The sequence below is a fragment of the Castanea sativa genome, chromosome 5, assembly GCF_040712315.1.
Source record: "Castanea sativa cultivar Marrone di Chiusa Pesio chromosome 5, ASM4071231v1".
Taxonomy (NCBI): domain Eukaryota; kingdom Viridiplantae; phylum Streptophyta; class Magnoliopsida; order Fagales; family Fagaceae; genus Castanea; species Castanea sativa.
In genome coordinates, this window is record NC_134017.1 from 11558535 (window position 1) to 11571996 (window position 13462).

Genomic DNA, 13462 nt, shown 5'->3' on the forward strand with positions numbered 1-13462 from the left:
AAATTTACCTCCAATAAAAAAATATTAAGTAAGGTTGTAACATAAAGTTACAACTAATTTTATAGCTAACTTTTGTCATTTAAATTAATATAGGTCTTTGACCACCTTAAAAAAAATTTAAAAAAAAAAAAAAAAAACCTTGAACACCCTATATAACAATTTGAGCCCATTAAAACTAAAATTCAACATCTCCAAAATTTTGGTCTGGTTGAATGTTGAACCAAAAATTTGCAAAAAAAGCTATGTTCACAATATTTTCATAACAAGTTCTAAGTAGCAAGTTGTTATTGGTGGACAAAAATATAATTTTAATGGTAAGTTCAAATTATAACCAATAAAAACTTATCACCTAGTCTTTGTTGTAAAAGTGTTGCAAAAATATTGTGGATGTAACGCTTCAAAAATTGTCCAAACATACAAATTAGTCTAAAGCCCAAATCAAATGTTTAATTGTGTTTTCAAATAGCATATTTTAAAATCACTATTTTTTTAATAAAAAAAATGCACACTTTTCAAATAGCTAGTTTGTTAGTGTTTGTTTTAGTGTTTAATTAAATTTGTTGGATTTATGTGATACATTTTTTCAAAAAGATAATTTGGATATATTGTTACTTATTTAGGCAATATGTTAGTAATTGAATGAGAGATCTATAACTTAATGATTGTTTGGTTGTGTACATTGAGAAATATATAGCTGATAACATTAATATCGAAACTATCATATCACACAACGATTTCAAAATATGAAAACTTGTGAAATTTTTTTTGAAAACTATATATATTTGCAAGTTTTTTTTTTTTTTGTGATGTTAATATATTCAAGTTTTTTTTTATTAAAAATAATTAATTTAAGTTTTTTAATAACCACCTTCCCTAAAAAGAATTCTTTGAGTCACCACTGTTCTACACTATCTTTTTATTGGGTGTAAATTTTAAAAATTAATTGCTTATTTTTCATGTTCTTAACGTGCATGTTAAATTTCATTTAAATCAAATGTCATTTACTACTTTCTCAAAAAAAAATGTCATTTACTATTTAATCAACAAACTTATTTTTTATGCATAATTTTATACCACATAAACTTGAAATTTAAACATTTGATTGATAACATAGTAATTGATCTTTGATCTTTTTGAAATTTTACAAGCATGGAGAATATAATAAGAAATGCAATCTAACAATTAAATTTTCAAAATTTACATTAAATAAAAAGATATAAGAGGAGTTTGAAGTGTTTTTTGGAGAGAAACATTTTCCTCTGTTAAAAATGTAGGTCTATATCAGGGTTTTATGAAGTGCACTGTTTCTCAAAATGTTGTTTTTTGAATCCCAGATATATAGATTCATTTATGGACTTTATAGGATTAGTTAGAAACTGTTGTTTTTAATTCAATGACCCATATATGGCGTATGACAGAAATTTTATGATTATCCTCAACCAAATACCATCCATGGATGTTCTTAAGACCACTTGTGAGTTTCCCCATTACACGGTTTGCTGCTCCTGCTCCTACTTTTCAGCCTATTAAATTTGATGAAAATATTGAGTTGTGTGATGATATGCTACCATGCACAGACATGTATACGGGCAGACATACGGATACGATACGACGACACAAGTAATTTTAAAAAAATTATAACATGATATAGCAGATTGGATATCGTTACAACACGGGTACGCCCAAATGAAGTGTTTATGCATCTAGATGATATGTATAGTTTGATGATAATCACTAGCAGCTCCACATGCAAGCTAGGGTGGTCACAAGACCACCCTGACTTACACCTAACTTGCAAACAAATATATGTGTACACTTGCTAAAAAAATATTATATGTTTTTTAGATTAAAAAAAATTATATATTAAATTAATCTATTGTGACCACCCTAATAAAAATGTTGAACACTCTGACTTGAGAATTACAAAAATTGGGTTCAACAAAAATAAGAGTAATGTTACATTTACAATATTTTTACAATAATTTCAAAACTAATTCTAATTCTAATTTGACCCAAATATCGTTTTTATTATTTTACCCACCAATAACAATTTTTTGCATAAGATTTATTGTAAGAATGTTGTAGACGTAGGATTACTCCAAAATTAATTCTGCCCCCCAAACATAATCCTTAATCCCTTTTATAATTTTTTTTTTAAAATCTTAAATAATAATAATAAATATTAGCCCAAATAACACCAAACATAAACCAAACAAAAACAAGACAAGACCAAACAACAAGAAGTGAACAAATTGTTCAACAAATAAAAGCCTCTTATAAAATAAAAAGATAAAAATCGCTAATCATTTAAATTTGTAGATCGTTCAACCTATTTAATAAAATAATCTCTAATTTCATTTTTCCTTAAAAAATAGTACTAAGATTGTGGTTGTGAGTTCTTTTTTATGGCGATGACAGTTATACTCTTTTTAACTTTGCAATCGCAAAAAATTTTCTCTCTTTAGTGACTTGAATCGCAATTATAGTAAATATTCAAGTTATAACTTTATTAAATTTTGTATAATTTAAATTTTTTAATGACTACCTTAAAAAAATTTCCTAGAGCTGTCATTGATGATAATGATGTCGACTAGTTATTTAAAATTAAAAATAGTGATCTAGAACACGTTAAGTTGCAATTAAAGGCATGGATGATGTGAGTATAGTATGGAACATATATGAGACTGAATGGATAGAACAAGGAATGAAAGAGATAGGGGATTACGAAAAAGTAGCTTTCAAAGAATTGGCTGTCAAGCTTAGTAAAGAAGTTGTGCAGCTTTGCCGACACTCAAATCTCATTTTCATTATTTCATGGCCTAACCCTCCTCGATAGAGCCCAAATATACTGCCGTCGTTGCATTAGTGTCTCGAAGGTTGCTAGAATATTGAGGACAATCAGATATAATATCCATGTTCCGAAGTGAGGAGGTTGTTCCTGCAATTAGGCATGTCTAAGTCTAATCAAACCTTCCTTGTGAACAGTTTGCTCAAGCGATCTCTTACCCTTAGTTGTTGTTACGTTACATTATTTTGTAATTTTTTTTTTTTTTTTTGTGTTTAATTTCTAAAATAATTTCTTTACACCAAGGGAATGTCATGTTGGAGAGAAAAACAGAATTATAAGAAAAGAAAAAATATAATTAAGTAAAAAAACCAATGGGCTTTGCTTCTCTTTCTTATTCCTCACTCTTAATAGTTTTGAAAAAATGGTTTAGATTGTGTTTGGTTGGGTGGTTGCCCCTCTAAAAACCCAAATGATTTCATCAGCTTGCCCTTCAAATCTACCACTCGTCACTTTTCTTCTAAACCCAAACCCCAAAAAGAAAAAGAAAATAATATCCCATAATTATACTCAGGGTTTATTTAAGAACAACTTATTTAGCTGAAACTGAAAACTTATTACTGAAAGTACCGTAGAAAAAAGTTAAATGATAGCTGAATAGTATAATAGGACCCATAAATAGTACCAAAAAGTACAGTGTAACTCATTAATAATAGTAAAAATAAGCTAACAACTCTAATAAGCTGTGGGTTTTATCACTTCCCAAACACACTCTCAATATGGGTTTTATCACTTCCCAAACACACTCTCAATATAACAAGTAAAAACCACCTTTTGGCCATTTAAAATTAAAGCACACCTGCCCGAACAATATTTTTGAAATTATTAAAAGAAAGAACCACAAAAGAACCATAAAATCACTCTAAGACATATCATCTTAACCGAACTAGGAATAGTAATTACATATTCATTTCTCTCACATAAAAATGAATCTCACTAATTAAAATAGAAATAAAATTTATCACGATAAAACTAACCATTCATGTGAAAATGAAGAATACACATCTATAGTAATTATAGAGAATTCTATAATTTTTTCATGACCAAATAACAAAGACGACAATAATCATAGTACAAAAACAAAGTCACCAACCTCAATTAGAAACAACTTATTTAATTTTTTGTTAAAAAAAATTTTCTCAATGTGTGTTAAAGTTTACTTATACTTCGACAAAGTGAAAAAATGTGGGATTTTAAAAAACCATACATAAAACTAAAAGTTAAAAATTGAGCAAATAAATTAAGGCCGAACAGACTAAATTATAAGCTAACTTTTTTATTTTTAACTTCTATGTGTAGATTTTGAAAATCTCACTTTTTAAAATAAATATGTTTTTAACACATTTTCAGAAATTTTTTTAAAAAAAAATTTAATGAAAGCAAAATCTAAAAACAACATTTTATAACACTCTTCTCTTTCGCCGTTATAACAAATAAACTTGTTGTGTTAACATTTTCGTAACAATAGCTTCTCTTCTCATTGTTTCGTTGAAACCTCTCTAAAATCTCTCTCACTCCTCAGTCCTCACCACCACCACCACCACAACCACAACCACCACTCTCCCCAAACCCATCATCAAATCACAGCCGTCCAACACAAAAGAATGGCTCATCCGCAGCCGTACGATCCCTACTACCTCCTCCAACAACCACCGCAGCCACCACCGCAAGAGTACAACAACAGCAACAACAACAACAAGGACCGGAGTGGAATCAACACTCTCTTCGTCTCCGGACTCCCCGACGACGTGAAGGCGCGTGAGATTCACAACCTCTTCCGCCGCCGCCCCGGTTTCGACTCTTGCCAGCTCAAGTACACCGGCCGTGGCAACCAGGTTCAAATTTTTTTTTTTCCTTTTACTAAACTCTGTTTGGTTCGCGAGAAAATATTTCAAATCCCTAGCTAAAACATTTTTTGAACGTTGTGTTGCTTTGGAACCTTAGGAAAAGAAAAGAAAACAAAAAAAAAAGTTTCAGTTGTTGTGTTGCTTTGGAACTTTAAGAGTGGAGATTGTAATTGTGATTTTTATGTGTTTGTGAATTACTCTATGTTTGGTTCCCGAGAAAATGTACAATGCTGAGTAAAATTCAACCAAATAAGAAGGATTGAAAAGAACAAAACCAAAATAATAATAATAATAATAATTCAAATGTTGTGTTGCTTTGGACTTTGATGGTGAATTTTGGGATTCATTAGCTCTCTGTTTGGTTTCTAAGAAAAATATACAGGACAGGAAAAGTTAGGAACTTTAAAAATAATAAGGTTTCATGCAATCAGGTTCCTGAAAAAATTTTCATTACTCTCTGTTTTGATTCCTGAGAAAATGTGGAACTCCTAGTATACCACATCAAAGTAAAGGGTTGGGGGGAGAAAAAAAATTCAAATGTTGTGGTGCTTTAAAATTTTTATTTTTTTATTATACCCTGGTGTTTGTGGATTTGTTTGCATTGGATTGTATGCGCGTGTGCTGTGTGCAGGCGTGCGCTGAGTCCTGCATTGGTTGTTTACTAGGTGGATTTTGGGTATATATATGATTACGAGGAACCCCAATTCTAACTTGACTAGACCTTTGGGTATACCGCAAATTTCACTTGTGCTTTCCTAAGGTCGTGAGTCTTGCTAAAAAATTTGCTTTTTCTTCTCTCTAAACACAAAGAAATTATTCTAGTTTTGTTCCCAACAATATATAGGAAATGTAAATAACAAAGTTTCATGCAACCAGGTTCTTTCTAAAATTTCGTTACTGTCTGTTTTGGTTCCTAAGAAAATGTAGAACCCTAGCATAGCACTTCAAAATATTTTCAAATGTTGTGTTGCTTAGGATTTTGATGATAAAGAAACAATTTGTCAAGTGGAGGTTGTTGGTTTGGGGTTTGAGAATTTAAAGCTTCTTTTGCCTTCTGTTTGGTTTCTTAAAAGAATAGACGATGAGAAAATATATATATATATATATATATATATATATATACATATATATATATATATATATATATTCTCTCTGACCTGGAGAAGTGTTCTCTGATTGTTTCCGGAGGACAAGTTAGGAACTTCAATAAAAACAAAGCTTCATGAATTGTTGAATGTAGAAAGCTTTGTTCAGAGAAAAGTGGAGGACGAGGAAATAAAAAATTGTTAAGAGTATTATGGTTTTTTCTGTTTCTCTATACTCAGAGAAATTATTCCCTCTTTGGTTCATGAGAAAAGCTAGGAAAGTCATAAAAACAAAGCATCATGTGTTATGTTGAACGTAGAAAGTCATGTTTTGAGAAACGTGGAGAATGAGAAAATAACTTCTTCATTTCGTTAGTATTATGGTTTTTTTTTCCTCTATACCCAGAGAAGTTACTCTTTAGTGGTCCCTGAGAAAATTTTGGCAAATTTAATTATTAAAAAAAATAATTAAAACATAAACCCTTGCATCATGTATTTTGTTGAATGTAGAAAGCTAACTTCTTAGTTAAAACCAAGGAAGAAGTCTAATATATATATATATCCTTTTTTGCATTCTCTCAAAAACCAAACCAAGAATGAAGGTTTGCATTGCTTGTAGAATGTTAAGGCCTGATTGGTGGTTACAATTTTCAATTTGTTAGTCTTCCAAACATCTTTTACATTTTGATGATAATTTGAGTGGGATAGATAACACTTTGAAGACTTCCTATTATTTTTTGCAGGTTGTGGCATTCGCTACCTTTTTCAATCATCAATCAGCAATAGCGGCAATGCACTCTTTAAATGTGAGAACTAGTCTCCATGACCAAATGTAATTGTTTATTTTAATATGTGTATCAATATAGCGTCGAACAAATCTTTTTGGCAGTGTTCTATTTCTATGTAATCCAATATTCAAGGCCAACAAGACTGAATTTAGCATAATTATAGAATTCTCCTATTTGAGTTGTCAATATTTTTGAACTCATCGAGTATCAGGTCTTGAGTTCCAAATGTGTCTAATTCTATTTTTTTGTTGGATGGGAAATGAACCAAAAGTATTATAAAAAAAATCCTCTTTGTTCTTTTTTAATCTCCTCTGACAATAACTTTTCAAGTTTTGGAAATTGGTATTGTATCTAATTTTGATGTTCTAATGATTATCATGTTCAGGGTGTAAAATTTGATCCTCAAACTGGATCCATTCTACATATTGAACTGGCCAGATCAAACTCCAGGAGAAAACGTAAACCAGGTCTGTAATGGTTTCTCATACTCATTCAAGTGATAATTCCATAAAGATTCTTGTATCAGTGTACAAGATTCTGCCTTATTTTAAGATTGATCTCCACTTACTTTTTGTTAGATTTTCAATTAACTTTTTCCTTGTACAGGTAGTGGAGCCTATGTTGTCATAGATAAAAGAACTAAAGCAGACACTAACGTCCAAGAAACATCAAGTGACGAAGGTAATATTCCATTTCAATTGAAAATTTTCAATATAAAACATATTATATCCAACATTCATTCCCTCTCTGGCAGATTTTCTTCTTTTGCAAGCTTGTGACCTAGGTTGCTATTTTAGTTTTATTAGCTTTTTAATGCAACTTCTGTATATACTTTTCCCCCTCTCTTGTAATCACACCATTTAAAGGAGAAATAATTTGCTTTTATAATCTACTATTTCACTTGAGGGAGGCACTGCCACCTGAACTTGATTCTGTGGCTCACTTGCACTTTTGGCACCTCTTTGCACATTCAGGAGACAGTGAATCTGATGAACCTGATTCGGAAGCCGACAATCCTGATTCTGGCAAGAATGATGATTTAGCAGCCTCAAAAAGGTTGAAAGCACTCATAAAGTACACTAGTCATTTTATATGAAAGTTCAACATTATGAACTTCATAATCACTAGTACTAGCATCTGTACTTCAGAAAGCTCGTTTTTATTTTCTGCTATATCTTCATGTAAATCACTAAGACTGTATTTCCGTTTGGTAATGTGCAGTGGTGAGACGGCAGTTGGTCCCGACAATGCTACAGCTTCCACAAGCGTAAGTCATGATAGCATTTTCACAAAATTGTGGGATCCTTATGTATATTTGATCAAAGACATATAGATTACGTTCACCCTTTTTTTTATTCAATTCATTTTGGCCTAAATTCTAACTTCTTCTTTTTTGAGGGGGTAGGGGAGGGGGGAAGCATTGGTTGAGTTTCAAGTGTGAGAGACTTGTTATCGCAACAAGATAGTGAATTTATATTCTACGCTAGATTGGAATATGCAGATGTTTTGCATCCTCTTGCTTGTTCTCTTTCTGCTTCCAGTCTTCCACATAGTTAATTCTCTTAGGGGTTTGAGTTTGGATTCTGTTAATACAATATGTATGTTTCCTATGCAAAACAGTAGTATTATTCATCAGAAGATCCAATGTCTAATGTAGAACTTATGAAAGATGATAAGGATTTCAAGAAAGTCTTAGATGCTGTAACAAAATCCATATTGGGGGTTAAATTTAACTTTTCCATTACTACTCAAAAAAATTGGTAGTTCCATCTGACAATTAATTTGTTGCCAGTACACTCATTAAATTTGTATCAATGTGTTTTTCACTGATCTTGATATTGATTGGCTTCTGCAGGAGCATCCAGAAAAGACTGGTGATGGAGGTCAATGTTCGACTCTATTTATTGCAAATCTAGGTCCAAATTGCACTGAAGATGAACTGAAGCAAGTTTTTGCTGAGTAAGTTGTAGTTCTTTTCTCTCTCTCTTCCCCTTAGGGAGGGTGAGGGAGAGTCTTTTCTCTATATCCATATGCCTATTGTTTTCATCAACCAGTGAATCTTTAATCAGAAGACTTGATGGCTACAATCTTTCTTTTTTATTTTTTATTTTTCAGGCGTCCTGGATTCAATATGCTCAAAATGCGTGCAAGAGGTGGAATGCCAGTTGCATTTGCTGACTTTGAGGTATTCTATACTTAATGCAAGAAATTTTAGTAATTGTTTTTATAAATAAAATATACCCCTAATCATGCTGTAAAACATTACTGTCATCTTAAAAAAATAATAAAACAAAAAAGATGTGCCCGATTAGCTCTACCAAACCTGATAATCAATGCAAGGTCTCTAAATTGGAAAAACCCTTTTAAGGTTGTTTTTCAATCTTGCCAGAAGGATAGAAGTTTAATTTTTTTGGCTTAATAAGGATAGAAGTAATTCTTCTACCGCCATCCTTTAAGGTTAAAATTGCAACTGAGAACAAGCTGTGAGTAGCCTGATTCCTGACTGACAGTTTTTAATCTTAAAATCCAAGGAAAATGGAAAATTGGAAAGTGTAATTGGTAATATAATCTTTTGAGTTTGTTCTGAAGCTATGAATTCAACCACATCATCTGTACTAAAGTGAATTTTCTAATTGGTAACACAATCTTTTGCAAATTAGTAACACAGTCATGGATTACTCTTGATTGTTGATCTCAGTGTTGATTCAGTTAAACAGTGTATTTGCATGAAGATGCTATTAATAGGCCTACTCTTTTCTTGTTTTGCACCAGTTATGAGTTTTGAATTATTGTTTGATTATCAATTACACTATACGACTTATATAGTGTTTGGTGTTATTTTCTCATGATAGCTAATATATGTGTGTGTGTGTGTGTGTGTGTGTGTGTACAAGTCAATTAGCAATTTTACAGACTCTTCTGATTGATTAACTATACCTAGGGAAACAAAGAGACAAGTTTCTTTCAAGTTCCGAGAAGAAAAGGTCCCAAACTGTTGGTAGTTAAATAGTATTTAGGTTTGGTGTTTCTCTTGTTGAAAAACATCAAGTTATCATGTTATTAAAATTCAATATTATGTGTTTTTTTTTTATAATTAAAAAAATTGACTTTCTTTTTTGGCAGGAAATCGAGCAAGCAAATAAGACCATGGAGGAACTTCAGGGCAGCCTGCTACCATCATCAGATCGGGGTGGCATGCATATAGAGTATTTCCTTGTTCTCAAACATTCATATGCCTTTATCTAAAAAAATCGCATTTGATTTTGATTGTGGTATTCTTTGATTGCTGCTTTCTAGGTATGCAAGGTCAAAAATGAGGAAGTCATAGAAGAAGAGGGGCACAAGTTGACACCTTTCAAACAGTTTTCTATTGAAATTTAATTGACCATACTTACTCTTAAGTTTAAATTATGAGTTTCCAAAACTCGAATGTGTAATAGAAATTGCAGCTTTAGGTATTATTACAAGATAGTGGTTAAACTGTTCGAGTTTGAATAGTGTATTGGTTGTAATTTTTCATTTTTTTTCATCTTCAATTTCTCTTCACACATCTTAGTGAGACATCACTATCCTTGTCACAACTCACAACAAAATTAAGCTCTAGATTTTTTGGGGTAATTTCACCAGAGTTTGAAATTCTTTTTGGAAAAAGTAGACATCATCTATAATTTAAATGGATTCAAAAATGACGATAATCAGTGTTCGTTTAAATTTTGATGATGTGGCAAAATTTAATTCACTCCTTCAAAATTGATGATAGAGAAGAATTTTAAGAATTCTATAATATAATTAGTAACTAAGTGATTCCAAGGAAAAATTGTTCCATTCACTTGCAGAAATTACTCAGTGATTCCCTCTAGCTACTATAAGACGTTTGCTTCAGATTAAAGGACCTGTGGTTAGGAATTGGGATATATTAAAAGACCTGTGGTTAGGAATTGGGATATAGAGAAACTTCGTAATGGCAAGAAAAGGAATTGGAAACTGGAAACTTAGTGAGAACTATTATTTACATGAACAGCTTGTAGCTTTTAAAGGCATAATTTGTTGTTGAGGACATTACTACATGACAATATACCATTGACCATGGCGATGTAAATGACTGAATGTTTATCCAGGCTAGGTGTAATATGTTAGTCCCAATCCCAGCTACGCACAGCTCTGATTTATATAGCTTGTTAATGTTTTCTAGAGATTAATTAATACCTATTATTCAACAAAATATGTCAATGTACACTAAACCAACAAAATAAAATGAATTAATTGTCATAGTCTACAATCCGGACCAACAGTGACAAAATTATGAGCAATTAGCCATGCTCCAGTAATTGAATTGATTTCTGGATTCTGAAGGGGAGTGGGTCCAGCAAGCCTATAATTGAAGTTGGGCCTGTCAGGCCCAAGAGGGAGCCCCAAATAGCTCCTAAGCAGGACACCAGTACTGGCCCATGAGCCATGACGCTGGACCCAGATTGAACACCATTTGTAATATCTGAAACTACCTTAGCGGTGCTCAGCCTCTAGTACCCTCTCGACCGACCAGCCATGTCACCTCACGACGAACTATATGACCTGAAGAACCCAACATGGTGCTCAAGGGAATCTTCCTCTTAGTTGGTCTATAGTCCACAAGTTTTCTCAAAATGAGAGTCTTTGTCACCCTTTTCCCCAATTTCGATTGCCGTCACACTTTCTTCAAGCTACCAACTATGCATTGCATGATAGCTTCGTCATTTTCCTCAGTTTCATTATATCTATTGTCAGCAATGAATCCGGAAGCGAATATTTTCTGCACATTCAGAAGACAACTGGTACAGAACCCTCACACATTTTGGACAACTAACGTATCACCTTAGAATACATACCATCAAGGCATTAACCAACCAAAAAAGGCAACCTTCAACGCACTTGAAAGCTTGATTTTTGGGGCATCATTCCCACCAAAATCAATCCCATACTACCGTAAAAAATGCAATCAAACCTAATGGCTAAGGTACACCATGTTTGATCACCATTACTTTGAACAATCAGAGCACCATTTTTCAACCCCCATCTTCAGTTGGCCTTGGTTGTACAAACATTTGCTCCCCTATAAGTGAGAAGGTAATATTTTGATAAAAATTAATGTTGTTCAATTGACTTGTACAATTCCTTACCGTTCCTCCTTCGTCAACATGCCTGCAAAGCATGTTTCAACTTTGACAACAATGACTATGAAAAGGCTAGAGTTTGCAAAAAAGAAAAATAAATCAATAAAATAATAGATAAATGAAAAAAAAACACTAAATTATTAATTATTGGTAGGTCTAATTAATTCTTTTACCTTAACATTTATTCTCTTTGTAGTAAATTCTACCTTGAGTTAGAGATATACTTGGGGATACCGTTATTTTTGGAATAGAAATTTCCATAAAAATTAAAAATGCCCTACAGTGCAATTTGAATTAATCCACGTATTGAACAAAACTAATGCTTTTTTTAAAAAATAAATAAATTTATAGTGGGGTAGGGCAGAGGTGGGTCTCGAACTATATTTGATCAAGCATCACAAAGTATATCACTAATACAAGCTATCAAACAGTTAAACCTCAAGGAGAACTATTACTAATGAAGTTCATTAGAATTAGCAGATTGATAAAATCCATGCAAAAAACCACTCACAAAAAACCAGCTGAAATAATAGTCTTCATGTTGAAGCATGCTTCGGTCAATCACCTGCCTCAAAGAATCTATCCATTAGTACTACTGTGGCTCGATTGTTTCTTGTCCCACGTATTGAAGCAAATCCAAAATAGTTATGTCATGACCAGATGACCTGCAAGTCATCTGCACTGCACAGACTGCACTGCAACCTATAGATCTAATAATGATGCATGTGCCAATCAATGCACAGCCATATCATACAAGTTTGAAGTTTCCTTCATGGAGTTCTTGCACAGTGATATTTGCCACCCCTGTAGGAGACAAAGATTCTTAGGCAGAATTACTTAGGTGTTATATGTTATATTACCAAATTAAAGTCCACGATATAACTGTATTGAGCAAAATAATACAAAGAATTGTTGATTCAACCAGTGGATGGACTGCGCTGCGCAGATATATTACAAGTTCAAATAAAAATATTTTATAAACAATCAACTTTATAGTTCATTAAGTAATACTATTATATTTGATAATTGATTATATTACATGTTTAAGAAAGGAAATATGAATTTTTACTAGTGATATAATTTATTATATGAATAGATTGTTTGAATGAACTCATAAATATTAATTATTTTGACTAACTTAATTGCATGTATTATAACCTTTTTCTTTTTTTTGGTGTGTTTTTTGATCAATATGAGGGCCAAGTGATAGTCCGCTAGTACTAGTACACTGTGTGGTACCTAATGTGTCTGATTCAAACTCCATCTCCCTCCCCTCCTCCACTATTTACTTTTTTTTTTTTTTTTTTAATGTCTATTGGTCAATCTAATCATATGTTTAAATTATGAGTTCCAAAACTCGATTGTGTAAAGCTATAGGAAATTGCAATTTTAAGAATTGGTACAAGATAGTGGTTAAACCGTTCAAGTTTGACTAAGATTGTGTTGGTTGTGATTTTTCATTTTTGTTGTCTTCAATTTCTAAGATGTGGAGTGTTTAATGCCTTAGTGAGACATCATGATCCTTGTCACAACAAAATTAAGCTCCCCGACATCATCTCTAATTTAAATTGATAAGGAAATGATGATAATCTATGTTTGTTTAAATGTTGATGACGTGACAAAATACAAATCACTCTTTCAAAATAGACAAATGAGTAGAATTTTAAAAATTCTAGAGCATCTTTAATTCAATAAAAACAATAAAGTCTCTTGTTAATCATTAGTAACTAAGAATTTCTCAAGGACA

The 13462-nt window shown here is 32.1% G+C and overlaps 1 protein-coding gene across 1 annotated transcript; it reads left to right on the top strand.

Moving 5' to 3' along the window:
- The first annotated feature begins 4276 nt into the window (after positions 1-4276).
- On the top strand, positions 4277-10101 carry LOC142634064 (uncharacterized). The gene is made up of 10 exons (XM_075808334.1): positions 4277-4680; positions 6521-6583; positions 6951-7032; positions 7172-7246; positions 7540-7621; positions 7787-7832; positions 8421-8524; positions 8681-8750; positions 9689-9771; positions 9863-10101. The coding sequence occupies exons 1-10, from the start codon at positions 4450-4452 to the stop codon at positions 9891-9893; spliced, it is 867 nt and encodes a 288-aa protein (XP_075664449.1). The 5' UTR covers positions 4277-4449; the 3' UTR covers positions 9894-10101.
- The last annotated feature ends 3361 nt before the right edge of the window (positions 10102-13462 follow it).